This window comes from Podarcis erhardii (genome assembly GCF_964252035.2).
Source record: "Podarcis erhardii genome assembly, chromosome: 7".
Taxonomy (NCBI): domain Eukaryota; kingdom Metazoa; phylum Chordata; class Lepidosauria; order Squamata; family Lacertidae; genus Podarcis; species Podarcis erhardii.
In genome coordinates this window covers 18,164,146-18,183,410 of record NC_138511.1, presented here as the reverse complement: position 1 = coordinate 18,183,410, position 19,265 = coordinate 18,164,146, and the positions used below count along the sequence as shown (strand labels likewise).

Sequence of the window (19,265 nt, the reverse complement as noted above, 5' to 3'; positions counted from 1 at the left end):
CAAATACAGTGGTACCTCGGGTTACAGATGCTTCAGGTTACAGACTCCGCTAACCCAGAAATAGTACCTCAGGTTAAGAACTTTGCTTCAGGATGAGAATAGAAATCGCGTGGCAGCGGGAGGCCCCATTAGCTAAAGTGGTGCTTCAGGTTAAGAACAGTTTCAGGTTAAGAACGGACCTCCAGAACTAATTAAGTTCTTAACCCGAGGTACCACTGTGGGTAAGGAAAGTGATGGAGAAATGTGCCAGGGAGCATGGCATAACTCTTGCTTTGATGCAATGGTCATCTAAGCCCCTTGCAAGCAAATTGGAATGAATGCTCATGAAATAGCCAGTGTCGTATAATTTCACTGCAAACAGATCAGAATGAATGCTCAATAAAGAGGCTGCCTGCAAGTACCCTAGGTCAAATTTCTGAAAACACCCAGCAAGGAAACTTCAAACAGGGAACTGTCTGATCTTGTCAAAGGGATTTAAGTTACATAACCTCCAGAAACAAGGAAGAGAAAGCCAGAGGGACCAGGCCACACAAGTCAGAAATTGACATTGTGAACATGCCTCTGGCACTCTGAGCATATGTGTGTATAAAATCATGTGCCTAGAATGACATTCATGTGCTGCTGTGTTTTGTGTGTTTGGTGGTTCAGCAGCAGAACAGCTGCTGTTCAATGTAAGAAGCTGCCTTTGATTGGCCCAGGAAGCCCAGAGCTCTTCAACCTCCTGCTACTGCTTTTAGAAGATTCTGCGGGGCTAAAAGTGGGGTGTGGGGTGTGTTGGGGATTCATGAAGACCCCTCTCTCCCTCTCCCCTCCCATAAAGTACTGTTTCCACGGCATGAAACTTGCTTCTGTAGGAATAGTCATAACTCCGTGGTGGGACACCTGCTTTGCATTTGTTTGACTGCAAATCCATCCAAATATTTTTGACAGGTGAATTTTTTTCAGCTTGAAGCCCATATTCCCTTTCAGCGAACTTTCTGGAGGCTTTACATTGGTGGGCACTGGGCAAGATCACAAAGGCCCCATTTGCACTGACTTTCAAAGCACTACCATACCACTTTCAACAGTCAAGGCTTCCCCCAAAGAATCCTGGAATCTGGCTTGTTATGGGTCCTGAGAGTTGTTTGGGGACTGCTGTTCCCCTCCCAGAGCCAGTCCCCAGAGAGGTTTAACAATCAGTTCTTCCTCCTAGGATACACTGGGAATTGTCATTCTGGGAAGGGAATAAGGGTCTCCTCACAACTCCCAGCACCCTTAACAAACCACAGTTCCCATGATCCTTTGGGGAAAGCCATGACTGTTTAAAGTGGTATGACAGAGCTTTGAATGCATAGTGCTGATGGGGTCAGAGACAAAAGCAGGTGGAGTAAGAATGTGGCTTACCTTTGCACACATCTGGCAAGTAAGAGGCAAGATCGCAGATACGCCCAAGTCTATTTAAATATGGTGCCATTTATGGTATCGATGGCAAGCCTTGCATTTCACCCTTACAGCCCGAGAGAGGGAAAGGGAGCCGGCGAACTACCCCATCCCTCGAATGCATGACTTTGAACCATTGCTAAAAAAAGAGAGAATGAAAACAAAAATTTCCCATCCGACCGCAACAGAGGGATGGAAAGGCAGAAGCCTGCGCCTTTAAAGGGCGATGTTCGCCGTCCGCCTGAGCCGATCAGCAGACCTTTGGGCCGGGCTAGGGCTAGCCCCTCCCTGCGGTGGGCTGGCCTAGGCGGGTCCGCTCCAAGTGGAAGCCTCTTTGGGAGCGCCAGTCGCCTGCTTTTCTCGTCTCAGCTACAGTTAAGCCTCCCGAGTCGCCGCCATGGCCCAGTAAGTATTGGGGGGCATTTTGGAGAGGGTTAGCGGGGTCTCGCTTGGCAATGCTGAGTTACGCGCAAGAGTAAATGACCGATGAGTTCAAGGCGGGGAAGGTTTGCTCCTAGGCGAGTAAATCTCATCGGGCTACTCTGGAGTAGACCGTAATTAATGGCCATGGACCCCACTGACTTTGGCGAAGCTCCCTTCCAAGTTAGCGTGCGTAAAGCAGACGCTAATCCGGAACACACCGTGATGCGGAAGTGCATCCCGCTGAGCTCAGTGAAGGCGGGTGGGTCAGTGGGCTGACTCTCGAGTAAGCAGGGTCGCAGTCAGGAAGCTTCATTCGGTTCCAGGAAGCTTACTCCCGTGCAAGAGAAGGGAGTGCACTGCCAGGCTTTCCTCGGAGGGAAGTTTGCACTGAGCTCAGTGGGGTTCATGGGAGGGGGGGTAAGCACTCTGTAGGTGCTCAGGTGCATTTCCATGGCTTGTTAGCTCCGGGTCCTCACCTCCTTGCGGGGCGGGAGGGGGGCTCTGTTGCAGCAGGAAAATAAAGGTATTCCTTGCTTTCCCTCCACTGGTTCCTGTCTCCATCCATTCTTATCTGACTGATCATTGTCTTAGGTGACTCAGAGTACCTTGGGGAGTTGGGCTGCAAAAGTGAACCCCAAATTTTTCTGCAGCAGACTGATTCACGTTTTGCAGGGCCGAGCCTTCGCATGACAAATAGGTCCTGCGGCTTTATGTCTGTGGGGTGGGATCATCTTCTGATCTGGAAGTTTTTTTTTAAGAAAAGGGACAAAAATCTCAATCGTTGCTAATTGCGGCTCCATGGTGATTGGTTGAGGAGGCAGTTTTCTTGATTTATCTTTTTTTTTAAGGTTGAGCATTAGAAATGAAAACCTTCAGCCTTTTGAGCCGTTCTTTAGAATTCAGGGCGGGTTCAAGTTGGATGTGCTTGCTTCTGGGCTAATCTCAGCTGCATGGAAATTGATTGTGGTTAATCTTTTGTGTAAATTGGAAAGGACTGTGGCTCAGTGGCAGAGCACTCACTTTCCATGCAGAAGGTCCCATGCTCAGTCTCTTGCATCTCCCCTTAGAGATGGGAGGGATTCTCTGCCTGGTACCTTGGAGAGCCACTGCCAGTCAGTGTCTGCAGTTGGATGAACCACTTGCCCAACTCCTCATAAGTCAGCTTTCTTTTGCTCTGATCAACTGGTGGGATGAAATCAATCAATTAAATAAATAAATGATCAGAGCGTGGGGAGGCATGTCGCACATGCTTTAACAATACATAATAAGAAAAGTCTGACTGCTGGATCAGGCCAAAGGCCCATTTAATCCAACATCCTGTTCTCCCAGTGACCAATAAGATGCCTCAATAGGAAGCCTGCAAGCAGGACCTGAGTACAACAGCAACTCTTCTCACTTGTGAGCCTCAGCAACTGGTATTCAGAGGCATACTGACTCCCAGCAGAGGACAAAGAATTTGTGATATCCTTCTCCTTTGTGTGATTCTGAAATTCTCTTCTAAAGCCATCTAGGTTGTTGGCCATCCCTGCCTCCTGTGGGAGCGAGTTCCAAAGTTTAACCATGTGCTGTGTAAAAAAGTCCATTCTTTTGTCTGTGCTGAATCTTCCAACATTCAGTCTCTAGTTCTAGTGCTATGAGAGGGAGAGAGAAAAATTTCCTCTGTCCGCTTTCTCCACACCTTGCACAATTTTATACGCCTCTTTTGTGTTCCTTCTTACTCTTCTCTAAACTGAAAAGCCCCAAATGTTGTAACCTTTCCTCATAGGGGAGTTGCTCCATCCCTTGATCATTTTGCTTGCCCTTGTCTGAACCTTTTACAAAGTCCTTTCTGAGGTGAGGTGACCAGAGCGGTGCTGTGCACAGTATTCCACAATGTGTGGCTTCTCCATAGGTTTGTATAAAAACAGGTTGTGCAGGATTATTGCAAGGATTGCAGTGAGTTAATGCAAGAGTGAAGAACCTTCATTGGCCCAAGAGCCACATTTCCTTCTGAGGCCCACTAACCAGTGATGAGTAGGGCCACCCACCACCCACCTACCTCACCATTCTCTGTTCTGGCAATCAAATGATATCCCAGTTCAATAACATCTACCAGCCAGGTAAAATCACTGGGAAGGAGAGTGCAGAGGAAGGCCAGTGAGTGGTGTGGCTTGGGCAGAATCACATGTTTAATTTTTTTTCCACCTGACCATCCATACTTCACAGCTCCTGGCATTGTCTCCAGCTAAGTCTTCTCCCAGTAGACCCATTGAAATCATTAATTCCAGTGGTGTCTACTCTGAGGAGGACTAATGTTGAATGCCGCCTCTGGTCATTGTCATCAATACTTAGTCCTGTATGAGTTGTTTCTAGGCCTGACTTTTCCTTCTGGACTTTCTAGTTTTGAACTTACAGGGATTCAAAGTGAGCGCTTGCACATACTGTAGCTTTCAGGCATGAGGGCTCCCCCCCATCCGAAGTGGTACAGCCCAAACACAGAGGACTGCCTCCTTTGCTAATTGTTTGGACAAGGCTTAAGAAGATGTAAAGAGAAACAAAGAGACATTGCCCAAGGCAGAGGGGGTGGTGTGGGTGTGGAAAGAGTTGCCAGAGGGGTGCCCAGTTTTGGTAACACTTGGCTGGCTTAATTCCATGTGAAAGACTCCACGGGTGTGTTGTGCAAGTTGGGCCAAGCTCAGGATTTAATCCCTGACGTTTTATTATTGTAGCTGTTGCTGGTTCCTGGGACTACAAATCCACACTGGGGAAGGGTGATAGCTCAGTGGTAGATCATCTGCTTTACATGCAGAAAGTCCATGGTTCAACCCTTTGCATCTCCAGGTTGGGTTGACAAAGGCTGCAATCTGAGATCCTGGAGAGCTGCTGTCTGTCAGTGTACTGTAGACAGTCCTGTGTTAGGTGGAACAAGAATCTGCCTCTGCCTCTGCTAAAGCAGCCTTCTAAGTTCCTATGCTTCAACCTCCATTTGTCTCTGCTTTTCTTCCATAATGATTTCTTCTTCCGTTCTCATATAATCCTACCGAGTTTGAGGAAGTCTCTCCCATATTGTTGAGGCACAGCTAGGAAATGAAAGGGCTTCTAGAAGCGTGTAACTTCTCATTTTCTAGATCTAGTTGCTCAATCTCTAGAATTGACACAACACAGTCCTGGCTGGTGCAAGGCATGGATCAGAAGCACAGCCTGGGTTTTTAAACTGCAACCGTCCCTGTTCCTTGGCACCCTTGCCTGGGTGTCACAGGCCCCACCTGCACTGTACATTTAAAGCAGCATCATACCACTTTAAACAGCCATGGCTTCCCCCAAAGAATCTTGCAAAGAGGGATGGATTGTTAAACCATTCTGGGAAGTGTAAGCATCCATGTCTGTTCTTCCCCTTTTTCAGAGCAGACATCGCCTTGATTGGACTGGCCGTCATGGGCCAGAACCTCATCCTCAACATGAACGACCACGGCTTCGTGGTGAGTGGAAATGCCCAGTGTGAAGTTTTAAATGCTAAGCAATTATTTATCACAGACTCTCTTGCTCTCTCTGCTAGGTACTGTATAGAATGCGGAAGGGAGATCTTAGGGCAGAAGCTTGAAGACAGGGGTGGGGGTCCTTTGGTCCCCCAGATGTTTCTATATTACAGCTGTGTTCATCTGTGATGGTTGGATTTCCCATCTTATTGGAACAGAAAGGCAGGATAAAAATCTCCCAAATCAGTCATCCATGGCATATTAGCAACTTACTGGGCTAAGTTCTAGATTTTGGTGTATAAATCCCTATGCAGCCTGGGACCAGGATATATGATAAATCTTCTCACCCTTTATATACCCAACAGATCATCTTATCAAGAGAGAGACCCATTCTGCACAGTGTTGGGGGTGGGCCTTTAGTGTGGTTGCCCTTGCCTTTTGGAGTTCCCTCCCATTGAATATCAGACAGGCACCGTCTCTGTGATGTTTTCAGCGCCTGCTAAAGAAATTCTAATTAAGTAGAAATCTTTCCTAGTCTGCATCTGCAGTGTAGATGTTTTTATTGCTTTATAGTTTGTGGGTTTGCTATCCTGGGCTCCTTTGGGAGGAAGGGCAGGATATAAATATAATTAATTAATTATACCCATTGGCTATATAGTAAACCTGCTGGTGGTAAGAAATGTATTAATGTGGAGATAAGAAAAGTTTGAAACAAGAAGGCGAGGAAGGGGATTTAGGGTAGAGGCAAAGAACTTTTGGTGAATCAGGTCTGCTGGACTGCAGCTGCCATCACCCCCAAGAATTGGTCATGCTACTGGGCCACCAGATGGGGTGTTGGAAGATGGCCGACAATAACATCTCTCTGACCCATACGAGGTAATTAAGGGGCTGCTATGGGAAGTATGCAGTCTTCCTACCCCCCAGGAGATGGGGGGCCGCTGCCTTGCCAGCGGTGTTCACAATGCACCCCCTGATCTGAGAGATGGGGGTGCCGAACACTTGGCACGAGCCCTCGGTGAAGTCAGATCTTCCTGACGCCGATTCCAATTAGCGCGTGCTGGTTGCTTCAGCTCGGAATTATAATTGGAAACATATGATTGGAAATGAAGCTGAAGCACATACATCAAGTAATGTTCGAGAGATAAGACTGCTGATTAATGGATCTCTGTGACCGGGAGTGACGGATGGATAAGTAAATCTTCTGATGAATCACCACTAGGAGACTGTATGTTTGGAACGAAGGGGGGGTGGAGGAAAAAACTTTTTTTCTTTCTTTGCACGATGTGATATTAATAACCCTTCACACCAGATAGAAATAAGATCGTTACGTTTTTATTAATCACAAGCAGGAATTCAAGAACTGTGTGGGATGGATTATAACAGGAGAGAGGATTGGTGAACGGTGAAAAAGAGGAAAATTTTTATGACGCAGTTAAAAAATGGCGTCTCGCCAAGACAGGCTTGCCGGAGAAAGAAGGACAGGGGGAGGAGAATCAGGATCGTTCGAAAGAGAAGGAATGTTGGAACGCAAACTTGACCTGACAGAGCCTCCTGATTCATTTGATTTATTTGGCAAGCCTGAGAAAAGTAAAGGACAGACCGAATATTATTATTTTTTTATGGAAGCGTTGAACAGAGGCTGTCCCTGAGCGATATGATCTTTGAAGAGTACAAAACCCACACAGAGGATGCCTGTTTTCAATCTGCTTGTGAAAATTATCAGAGATCGCAAAGAAAGGAATATACGATAACAACAACAAGAGAAAGAAAGTAATAAAGGACTATCTGGATTGAACTGGATAGAACTGTCTAATTAAAGCAGTAATATAAGTGATGTTTGGACTCGTGCGGAGTTTTGGACTCGTGCGGAGCTTGATGTATGGGTACCCCAACAAAATTTAAAATTTGGCTGTATAATTTGGAACTAATGTGATTTGGATAATGTGATGTGATTGGCCTGTTAATAAAAATTATTTAAAAAAAAAAAAGAATTGGTCATGCTAGACTGGGACTGATGGGAGATGGAGTCCAGCAACATCCGGAGGTCCCTGATTTAGTGGGAGGCCTCGTCTTTCCCTGTTTTCTTACTTACTTGAGTACCTTAAATGACAGAACATAGATTGGCTTACTGTTTTGAGCGATCTCTGCAGATAATTGTTCAGCAGGAAGTGCTGGTGTGTGTGTGAGAAGCTGGCTAAACCTGTATACATTGAAAGGTTATTATTTTTTCAAATGACCTGCACACCAGGTTAAATCCATTCAAACCAAGCCTTTCATTTTTCATGTTAAATGGGGGGAAATAATGAAAATGAACATGCAGATGTATTGTCCTTTTGGTTCTTAGAGTCTGCAAATAACTTCCTAGTCCCTGGCACAAACCCATTAGAAAACTAGGTATAAGGGTGGGTGTGCATTTCAGAAAAGGCATCAGCTCTACTGTCTCCCAGTGCAATCCCTCTCTTTTACCCTCTCCTAGGTCTGTGCATTTAATCGAACGGTATCCAAAGTGGATGACTTCCTGGCAAATGAAGCCAAGGGCACTAAAGTCATTGGGGCCCACTCTTTGGAAGAAATGGTCTCCAAGCTGAAGAAACCCCGGAAGATCATCCTGCTTGTCAAGGCTGGGAGCGCTGTGGATGACTTCATCAACAAGCTGGTGAGCAGATCTCTTCCTCCCATCCTTGACCAACTGCCTCTTCTTTTACAAATGATGCCCCTTTATGCCACTTTCCATAATTCTATGGATTGGCCAATGCTAGGGCTGGCTGAACCTTTCCTCCCTGAGGGGAAGGGCTGGGGCTCAGTGGCAGAGCTCCTGCTTTGCATGTGGAAGGTCTCAGGTTCAATCCCTGGCATCTCCAGATGGGGCTGGGAGAGGCTCCCTGTGGAAAATCCTGGAAAGCCACTGCCAGTCAATATAGATAATATTAAGCCAGCTTACTATGTTTCTCATGGTAAGTTATCAGTTATATTTTATCTGCACAATCAGAATGAATTTCTGGATGATAAATGCTTTTTCTGTGCAGCCTGAACAGGAGCAGTCACCATTAAGAAAACGAAGTCGGAATAGTGTATACGTGGATTAAGTAACTCTTCTTCTTTGTCCTCAAAACTCTTAACCTAGCTCAAAGTTGTTACCTGAACTAGCCAGATGTTTAACTGAGAATCAATCACAGTCAGTCCATCATTTGAAAAATAAGACTTTAGAGCCATCTTGCCCCCAAAAAGCAGCTAGACATTCCATTTTGGCAACTATAACCTTGGCTTAAGGAGCCATTTGATGCCTAGCTTATATTTCTGAGTTTCTAACACTGTTTCTAAGACACAGACACTTCCTGCTCTAAAATTCAGTAATATTTTAGTTGAAGAAGGAAACATAAGAAGCTGCCTTATACCTAATCAAACCATTGGTTCATCTAGCTCAATACTGTCTACCTCTCACTGGCAGCAGCTTTCTAAGATTTCAGGTAGGGGTCTTTCCCAGTCCTACGTGAAGATGCCATTGGGGATTGAACCAGAGACCTTCTACATACAAAGCAGATGCTCTACCACTGAGCTTTGGCCCTATGAAGCTGCCTTATACTGAGTCAGACCACTAGTCCATCTAGCTCACTATTTTCTGCACTAACTCCAGGGTCTCATTTGAGGATGTCTCATAGCCCTCCCAGGAGATGTTCCACTGGATTAGATAGGCTTTTTGGTCTGATCCAGCAACTCTCTGCAGATGGACACCTGCCACTAGATTCAGAGAAAACCTCTCTTGGTACCAGTCATTGGGGAAGAATAGTGGGGAAGGGCTGCTGCCAGTGTGCCCTTTTCATGGGCTTCCCAAAGGCATTTGATTAGCTGGATCGGATAGGCCTCTGCTGACCTCTTCTGATGTAACACTGTCTCTTTCCTTTACAGGTGCCACTGCTGAGTGCCGGAGACATCATTATTGATGGAGGGAATTCTGAGTATAGAGATAGCACAGTATGTATGGTGCCCATTTGTATCATACTTGTATACTCCAAGGAGCTCAAGAGGATATGTGGGAGCTAACTTTATCTTCACTAACAGACCTGTGGGGTTGGTTGGTTAGGATTTGTTTGCAAGACATTTCTCTCCTAATACATATTTTCCTAAAGATGTTGTCATGCTGCAGTTTTTTGTGCAACCAGCAGGTGGCTTTGAGAAGGGCGGGATTGGTGAGCAAAGTAAGTAGGGGTGCAGCCCCTAGTATTTTATAAAACTGCAGCTTTTTATATCCCGCCTCTCAATTTTGCCCAAAGGCTCATCAATGAGTTTTGTACAAGGATTGGAAGTTTTGAGCAAGGTTTTCCGTTGTGCCAAAAGCTGTTTAGTCACACTGGCTACATGACCTGAAAAGCTGTCTGTAGACAAATGCTGGCTCTCTCAGCCTAAAAGTGAGATGAGTCCATAGTTGCCTTTGACTGGACTTAACCATCCAGGGATTATTTACCTCCATGCTCTAAAGCCCGCCAATGTCTGTTAAACCAGATGCAAAGGAAATTTTACTCGGTGCAGAATTTTAAGTTTCAAATGGTTATGTAGCTCTTAACTGGTACAGGAGTCAGATTTATTTTCTTTCTCTTTTGTGAGATATACGTTGCCCTAAGTAGAGAATGCAGTGCTTTTGCCCCCATAATCCTATTTTCCGAGCAACGAGTCTCCCTTCTTTTCCTATCCAGAGGCGTTGCAAGGAGCTCAAGGAGAAGGGCATCTTGTTTGTTGGGAGCGGGGTTAGCGGCGGCGAAGAAGGCGCCAGGTACGGCCCTTCACTCATGCCAGGAGGAGCCAAAGAGGCATGGTAAGTGATGACGAGAATGATTTAATGCATTTATTTGTTGCTTAATGCATAGGTTTCTCAAGGCTATTTACAATTATGAAAGTGTACATGATACAAAATCCAGAATACAGCAAAAAGAAAAAAGAGCATTAATTGACCCAAAGTGCTCATCCTGCAATAACATCATAGGACAAATCCTGCTCCACTCCATATATAAATTCACATATATTGCTTTCCCATTTTTAAAAATATAGCAAATGTTTTAGCTGCTTTTACATATGCAATTAATTGTTCTGTGTATGGTTTTTATTGCATTGTAAATCACTTCGGAAGCAGTGCTAGAGCACCTGCTTGGCCTGCAGAAGGTGCCAGGTTCAGTCCCCATCAGCATCTCCAGGTAGGTCTGGGAGAAACTCCCTGCCTGAAAGCCCTGGAGAGCAGCTGCCAGACAGTGTAGACGATAATGAACTAGATGGACCAGTTGTCTGACTGACTCAGTATAAGGCAGCTTTCCATCTTCAACTGCAAAAAAGGACAAATCCTTTCCCACTCAATAAAAATAAAAACCGCAGCAAGGTATGATCCAAACATAACAACTGAAAGGCTGGGCAAACATTAAAGTCTTGGCCTAAAGTTTGACAATGATGGTGCCAGGTGTGTTTCCTTGGGAAGAGCATTCCACAGACATGGAGTCACTGCTGAAAAATGCATGTTCTCTCAGCTGGGTCCTCCTCAGATTGAGTTGTGAAGGGACCAAAGCAGTAAATGTATGTTTCATTTTTATTTTTGTTTACTCATTTACCATTTTTCAGTCTTATCCTTTCTCCTGCCTGGGGCAGTCAATAAAATAGTAGATGCCAATAAAACATAATTTTTAAAAACACAGACTCAGATGAGATACAGTAAACAGCAGCAATGGTATCTGTAGGGACTGCACCCCCAAAATAATTATTTCCTTATCCAAACACCTGGCCAAGTGAACATGTTTCTTAAATGCTTCTGTAGTAGGGGCAGACCAAATATCACTTGGAAGGGGGTTTCAGAGGTAGGGAGCCACTACTGATAATGCCCTACCACATGTCTCTGCCCTCCTAGCCTCTGTTATGGTCAGGACAGTGAACCAATCATGATGATGTCCTTTCTGGTTTGTTTTTCAAACATCCTTTTGGTTCTTTGCAGGCCTCACATCAAACCAATATTTCAGAGCATCGCTGCCAAAGTAGGAACTGGGGAACCCTGTTGCGACTGGGTAAGATGAGCTGACATGTTTATGATGCACTCTGCATGCTCCTAGAGATACTCTTCAAGCTGATGCCCCTCTTTGTGAATTGTTTTTGGAAGGTTACTAGCTTCTCCAGCCCCACACCTTTCCCATCAAGAGGAAGGGGAGAAGGCAGACCCTTTCCAATATTGACAAGCCCATTGGGGGCTGTACTTGGGGGGTAGAATGCGGGTGTGGCCCAGCCTCCTGGTGCTAAAGTTATGCTTTTAATGGGAATGGGATTTTAACTTGTTTATTGTGGAGGTGGGGGTTGTTATAAATTGTTCTGTGTTACATGTATTTTGTATTTGTATTTTTTTGGTTTTATAAGGCTGATTAATATTCTAAAGTCTTTTATACGTGTTTGTGGGAGGGTTATTGTTTTGTTGGTTTTGTTTTAACTATTTACTTGTCTTTTTACCTTGTGAACCACTATGAGATACTGTCATGAAGAGCAGTATATAAATCTTAATAATAATAATTCATTTTATTCTTCTCTCTCATGACTCTTGGCAGGTGGGAGACGAGGGGTCTGGGCACTTTGTAAAGATGGTGCACAATGGGATTGAGTATGGAGATATGCAGCTGATCTGCGAAGCCTACCACCTCATGAAGGATGTGCTAGGCATGGACCATGACGAGATGGCCGCGGTGAGCCCACAAGACAAACCAATTTCTTGAATCTGATGGGTGAAGACCCAGTTTTAATAAGTCTGAATAAAAGCCAGAACAGGCACTTACACAGAGACACAGCAGGAAGCCTCCTTTTCTAGATGGAGTTCCCAGGAGCCTTTAGGGGGATGGGATACTTGTGGGCTTTGCATATGTTGTCAGACTACATCCTTGACCATTGGCCATGCTGCTTGAGGCTGATGGGAGTCCACCAATATCTGGAATTCCCCATCTCTGACTTAGACTGACTTGCGACCGATGGGAGTTGTGGCCCATCAACATATGAAGAGCCCAAAGGTTTACCTCTACAGCAGAAACTGCCTTCTTGACTGCAGGACCCACAGTCATCCGCTCAGTCCACCAGAACCTGTCTTTGCATGCAGGGGAAGTCCCTAACAGTGGAGGTGTACAGCAGAGCAACAAAGGCATCTTCCTATTTTCTTAAGAGCAAATTCATCAGGTTTATAGAGTACAGAGCACTCCATGTCCTAAAAAAAAAAAGACCTTGCAGTCTCAGGGAGGGGGTTGTTGATCTCTCTGCTCCTCGTCTCTCTTGCCCCTAGGTGTTTGAGCAGTGGAATAAGACTGAACTGGACTCCTTCTTGATTGAAATCACAGCAAACATATTGAAGTATCGTGATGCTGATGGGAAGCATTTGCTCCCAAAGATCCGGGACAGTGCTGGGCAAAAGGGAACAGGGAAGTGGACGGCTATCTCAGCTTTAGAGTACGGGGTCCCCGTCACTCTAATTGGTAAATAACTTTGACATAGATTTGCACTAAAATGTGGCAATGATGGGAGGGGCAGGGGCCCCGGAGATATGTGGTGCAGTCCTTGTTTACTTGAAAGACCTGAGTTGAGGCACCCAAGAGTTTGTCGCTGTTATTTAGATTTCTGTGCTACCTTTCATTAACGGAATTCAAGGTGGCATTCATGTTTCTCTCCTCTTCTCCATTTTACTCTCAACAACAACCCTGTGAGGTAGGTTAGGCTGAGAGATGGTTGACTGGTCCAAGGTCACCCAGTGAACTGAGTAGGGATTTGAACTCTGGTCTCCAAGACCTGACACTACCCACTACACCGCACTGGTTTTATGCCTGACAACCAGTAAGTTTGCTGTGTGAGCTCAGGATCCTCCAAACTCAAAATATCATCCACACTTTCACAGCTGGCAAAGGGCCATAGTTCAGTGGTAGAGCATCTCCAGGTAGGCCTGGGAATATCTCCTGTCTGAAACCCTGAAGAGCTATTGCCCATCTGTGTTGACAGTACTGAGCTACAGGTCTGATTCAGTATAAGGCATCTTCCTATGTTCCTGCTCTGACTGGTGATGGTTCTCTACATTCTTGGGCAAGGATCCTTCGCAGTTTTCCAAAATAAGCTCCTTTTAAAGTGGCGATCCTGAAGACTGAACCAGGAATCCTTTTGTATGCAATGCATCTTCTCTACCTTCTCTACCACTGAGTTATCAACTCTGCCTTTCTTCTTTAGCACACACACCCTTCCTACTGCGTTCTGCATTTCTCCCCTCTTTTAAATATCAAACCTCCTCCACATAGGGTTCAAGGCTTGGCTCCTAGGGTTGCCAGGTGAATTGCTAATGGATTGGGTGTATGGTTTGCTTTTCTTTCTCTCACCCCTTCTGTTTCCTTCCTACATCAGCATGACTTGCAATTTCCTGCTCTAAAGCAGCTGACTCATCCCTTCACAATGCAGAAGGATGTTGATTGGCTAAGAAAGTGGGGGGAGAGGAGGGGCTACCTTTGTGACTGCAAGAGTGTGGAGGAACCACAGTGCACCTGCGACAGTGAGAGTATGAGTCACTCACAGGAAATCTGAAGAACTTTTTCACCTTGTGTGTTTGCACTCCCTCTGCCCACGCCTTTCAGGCTGTCAGTCCTTACAAGTGTGGCAATTGCTTCCATTCCCGGTTACCACAAGCCACTCATGTCTTTATCTGCACTACTCAATTAGGTCCCAAAGTCGCTTTGGGTCAGTTTTTGTGAGTAAAGTGACTGATAAAATATTTTTATAATAGTAATAATAATCCCCTGTAGCACTCAATGAGTGTTATGTTCCTGTTGAATATACTGTCCTCAGTGGGTTGTTTTTTAAAAAACATTTCTTGTACCACTTCAAAACTTGGGGTTTCTCCAAGCCAGATGATACAGTCCCCGTTTGTTTGTGTTCTCTTTTGTATGCATAAGGATTGGCACTCGGAGTTTACTGTTGATATCTAGAATTGTAGTTTGTTTTGTGGGGTGGGGTTGCTTACAGCACAATGCTATGCGCGCTTAGTCTGAAGTAACTGCCATTTAGGCCACCTTGACTCCATGCATTTAAAGCACCATGGTACTGGTTTAATCAGTTGTGGCTTCTTTCCCCAGCCAAAGGAATCCTGGGAACTGTAGTTTGTTTTGGGTGCTGAAAGTTGTTAGGAGACCCTTATTCTCCTCACAGAGCAATAATTCCCAGAGTGGTTTAAAAATCATCAGTCCCTCTTTCCAGGAAACTGTGAGGAAAAGAGGTTCCCCTAAAACCTCTCTGCACCCTTAACAGACTACAGTTCCCAGGATTCTTTGGGGGAAGCCCCAAATGGGTAAGTTTTATGTCCTGCCTCCAGTTACATGATACACAATAGTTTTTTTAGTGAAGATAATTTGAGTTGTTTCAGAAAGCAATCTCCTGTGTACATACAGTACTGTGGTCCTGTTTGCCATTGCTTCAGTTTAACCATTCATGGTGTTTGGTTTTTCTTTCTCCAAAGGGGAGGCTGTCTTTGCTCGGTGCCTGTCTTCCCTCAAGGACGAAAGAGTGAAAGCTAGCAAGCTGTTGAGCGGACCCAATGCAGCTAAGTTTAGCGGGAATAAGGTGGCGTTTCTGGAGGACATCCGCAAAGTGAGTTGTTAGGCCAAGGAGGGCTAGCCTTGTGGCCCTCCGGGTGTTGTCAAACTTCAACTCCCATCAGCCCCCACCCAACATGGCCAGCGGTTGGTGTGGTGGGAGTCGTAGTCCAACAAAATTCTGGAGATTCACTATCCTATGTGTGGGGAAGATGCATCATTCTGCATTAAAGTCTCCAGCAAGAACCTCCATTGCCTGAGGTCCAGATTGTTGTAGAGATTGTATCAGCAGTTCCAGAATTTTAGGTTTCCTCACTCAAGACATGCTCAGTGGGTTCCTTTAATCTGGAATGGGTGGTGGAGTGTGCAAACCAATCATTCCCTCACACTAACTCTGACCTAATGTGATCCATGATGATGGGCAACTCTCTTTGGGTTGATTGGGGTCCTTTCTAAGTCTCTGGTGGCTCAGCAAATGGCTGACTTTGCCACCATCTGGAGCAAATGGCTGACTTTGCCATCCTCTTTCTAAATATTGACACTGTCCCTTGGCTCCCTTGCAGGCCCTGTATGCTTCAAAGATTATTTCCTACACCCAAGGCTTCATGTTGCTGAGGCAAGCGGCAAAAGAGTTTGGCTGGACGCTGAATTATGGTGCCATTGCCCTGATGTGGCGGGGAGGATGCATCATCCGAAGGTAAGCAAGACAGATAGGATATGATTGGAGCAGGGCTGTCGATTGACAGGGAGATGATCCTCTTCATTTGGAGTTCAGACCAACTGAATCAAAAAGTTGAGATTCTAACTGAGGCTGCACCTACACTCTACATTTACAGCAGTATTGTACCGCTTCAAACAGTCATGGATTCTCCAAAGAATTCTGGGAACGATAGATTGTTAAGAGTGCTTCTGTCTCTACTTTCCTCTGTCTCTCCTTTTGTAATTATTTGTTCCCACTTCTTATGCTCTGAGTTTGAGGAAGTTCCTCCCATTGAGACACAGCAGAGGAAATGAAAGGGCTCCTGCCTGCAGCTTCTCATTTTCTGGATCAGTTGCTCAATCTCTAAAATGGGCATGGTGTGGTCCCAGCTGATTTTAGGATCAGATGACCTTTTCTTTAAAAAAAACGATAACACTTTTTTAGCACTCTTCCCTGGGTGACATATTTGTAGACACAGACCCCATCTGCAGCATACAGTTAAAGCACGATGACATCACTTTAAACTGCTTCCCTCAAAGAATTATGGGAGCTGTTGTCTGTTAAGAGTGCTGGGAAACCCATTATTCCCCTCTGAGAGCTACAATTCCCAGACTTGCCTGGGAAGAGAGATTGCTAATTCTTCTGGGAATTGACTATTAGCCATGCTAGCTGGGGCTTATGAAAATTGGAGTCAAACAGCATCATTGGTTATCCCTGTCCTTGGTTACAATATGTTGGTCCACATATGTTTTTGGGTTCCTGGCTATTTACCTCACTGATTTCAAGAAATCCTACTAACTGCTTTTGCATGTCTTCTGCATAGTGTGTTCCTGGGGAAAATCAAAGAAGCTTTTGATCGAAGCCCTGATCTCCAGAACCTACTGTTGGACAACTTTTTCAAGACGGCGGTAGAGAATTGCCAGGTAACTTCAGGAAGAAGAGGCCACATACACACACCATATATTTAAATTATTAATTTAATTTGTATACTGCTTTGTATTTTTAAGAAAAGCACTATATCACTTTAAACAATCATGGCTCCCCCCCCAAAAAATAATAATTCTGGGAGCTGTAGTTTAAGGGTGCTGAGAGTTAATTCCCAGAGTTCCCTGAAGAGGGGCTGATTGTGGAGCACCTCGGAGAACCCAGCTCTGTGAGGTGAAGTGGGGTCTCTCCTAACAACTCTCAGCACCTTACAGCTTCCAGAATTGTCTGAAGTGGTATGGCAGTGCTTTCAATGTTCAAGGCGAATGCAGCTTTAGAAAGTACCTGACCATTTTTAAGTGCAGTATGTATGTAATTTTTATATATATATATATATACACACACACACACACACACACACACACACACACACACACACACAACTGTATTTTTCACCCCATAGGGCGCACCTAGTTTTTTTGGGGGGAAATAAAGGGAAAAAATTATTTCCCCCCCTCCCCAAGGCATGAGGCTGGGGCGGGGGAAGCCCGAGCTTCCCCCAACCCCAGAACAGGCTGCTCTCTGCAAGCCATGGGAGCCCTCCCGCGGCTTGCGCAGAACTACCTGAAGCCCCGGTGCGACTGCTCAGCGCGCTGGGACTTCGGGATAAGAGGCAGCGCTCCGCAAGCCGGGGGAGCCATCCCGCGGCTTGCGCAGTGCTACCCGTGGCCCCATCGCAACCGGGGCTTCGGGATGCAGGCAGCTCTGCGCAAGCCGGGGGAGCCCGGGGGGAACTCCCGCGGGCTCCCACGGCTTGCGGATAGCTTCCTGAAGCCTGTAGAGGGAGAGGGGTCGGTGCAGACTGACTCCTCTCGCTCTCCAGGCTTCAGCGAAAGCCTGCATTTGCCCCATAGGACGCACACACATTTCCCCTTCATTTTTGGAGGGGGAAAAGTGCATCCTATAGGGCGAAAAATACGGTATGTAATATACATATGTATACATATGTATGTATGTAAAGAGATAAAGTACTTAATTTGCATTGCTATGAACAGCTTCACATACACCACAGCCTCAGAATGGCTGTCCATTGTCCATCCCTTGGGAGCAGATTTTGAGGGTGCGCAGAGGTGGGGCGCTGGGAAGGAGAGGGTGGCCAAGTCCCATTGTGCAAGGGGAAACTTTGTCCCACCTGCCCAAGGACAGCGGTGGAGACAACCCTATGTTTACAGTGGAGGAAGGGTCATTGGCCGAATACAACTTTTAAGAAGGTAACTACTACTACTATTTTTACATCATTCCTCCTTTAGGAATCGTGGCGACGTACCATCAGCACTGGTGTCCAAATTGGCATCCCAATGCCGTGCTTCACCACTGCACTTTCCTTCTATGATGGGTACAGGCATGACACTCTGCCAGCCAACCTGATTCAGGTAAACCAGTCTGAAAACAGCTTTGGCATGTCTGGAACTTCTCCAACCTTTTTTGCTCCATTCAGATATTTTGCTCATTTCCCTAGTTAACATAAGGAGAGCCTGGCTGCTGGATCAGGCCAAAGGGCCCATCTAGTCTGACATTCTGTTCTCACAGAGGCCAATGGTAATGCCCACCTGATGTCTCTGTATCCCGCACAATTTGTGGTGCCACATCTCTCCTGGCCTTCCTTAAAATCCATCATTTTCTTGTGGCCTTTGGGTTAACCCCCTTAATTTCGATTCCTCAAAGGACCCATGTTTTAAGCACATGTAGCTGCATTTGCCCATGATCATCCCTACCTTCATCTTTTCCTCTCCTTCCCTTTTGTCGTGTTTCCTCATTGTCTGTTTTAGATTGGAAGTGCCATACAGGCTGCAGCTCCCAGCAGTATTTTTACCTTTTTTCCCTCTGCAAGGGGAACCTGCGGCTCTCCAGCTGTTGTTGGACTCCATCTTTTATCAGCCCCAGCTAGGGATGATGCGAGTTGTAGTCCAGCAACATCTAGAGAGCTCCAGGTTCTCCATCCCTGAACTGAAAGGATCCTCTTTAGTTTTACCAACACTGATTGAGACTCTACTGTAGAGGCAATGGGTTTGACCTCTTAGGTGTCCCCAGCTAAATTCTACTCGAAGTAGATCCATTGACATTAATGGGACTAAGTTAGTCACATCAATTATTTTCAGTCGGTTTACTCAGAGTATTACTAACATGGGCTGCAACCCTGTGTGCCTCCTTTGAATTTAGCAACAATTGAAAGTTGACTGTGTTACTTTGGCAACCTATATCACTAACCATGTGTATGCAATTTCTCAAAGGCTCAACGAGATTATTTTGGTGCCCACACCTATGAACTGTTGTCAAAACCAGGCGAATTTATCCACACCAACTGGACAGGACATGGAGGCTCTGTTTCCTCTTCATCATACAATGCCTAGAAGGAAGCCTGAACTTGAAAGTGGAAAATACTGTAGAGCTAAAACATTCCCTCTTCTTGATGGTTATTCTCTGTATCTTCAGCACTTTCTCTAGTTGTCACGTTTGGGGCATTTTTTTTTTTTAAAGAAGTTGTGATCATGTCTTATAGGAGGGTTGAAATAAACATTTAAATCCTTCTTTGAAAATGTTGTGACTTTTATTTCACCAGCCCAGTTCCCTCTAGGAGTAATAATAATAATAATAATAATAATAATAATAATAATAATACCAAAATCTCAAGCCTCCGAAACAAGAAACAAGAACTTAAGCAGTTGCCCTGCTGGATCAGACCAAAAGTATAGCATCCTATTCTCTCAGTGGCCAACC

General features: G+C 45.4%; 1 protein-coding gene across 1 annotated transcript; it reads left to right on the top strand.

The window, feature by feature from the left end:
* Positions 1-1,666: 1,666 nt before the first annotated feature.
* PGD (phosphogluconate dehydrogenase) lies at positions 1,667-19,084 on the top strand. The gene is made up of 13 exons (XM_081871122.1): positions 1,667-1,824; positions 5,225-5,300; positions 7,774-7,953; positions 9,204-9,269; positions 9,989-10,107; positions 11,266-11,335; positions 11,864-11,998; positions 12,583-12,772; positions 14,788-14,918; positions 15,427-15,560; positions 16,387-16,486; positions 17,798-17,920; positions 18,779-19,084. Exons 1-13 carry the CDS (start codon positions 1,817-1,819, stop codon positions 18,896-18,898), a joined length of 1,452 nt encoding a protein of 483 aa, XP_081727248.1. The 5' UTR covers positions 1,667-1,816; the 3' UTR covers positions 18,899-19,084.
* The last annotated feature ends 181 nt before the right edge of the window (positions 19,085-19,265 follow it).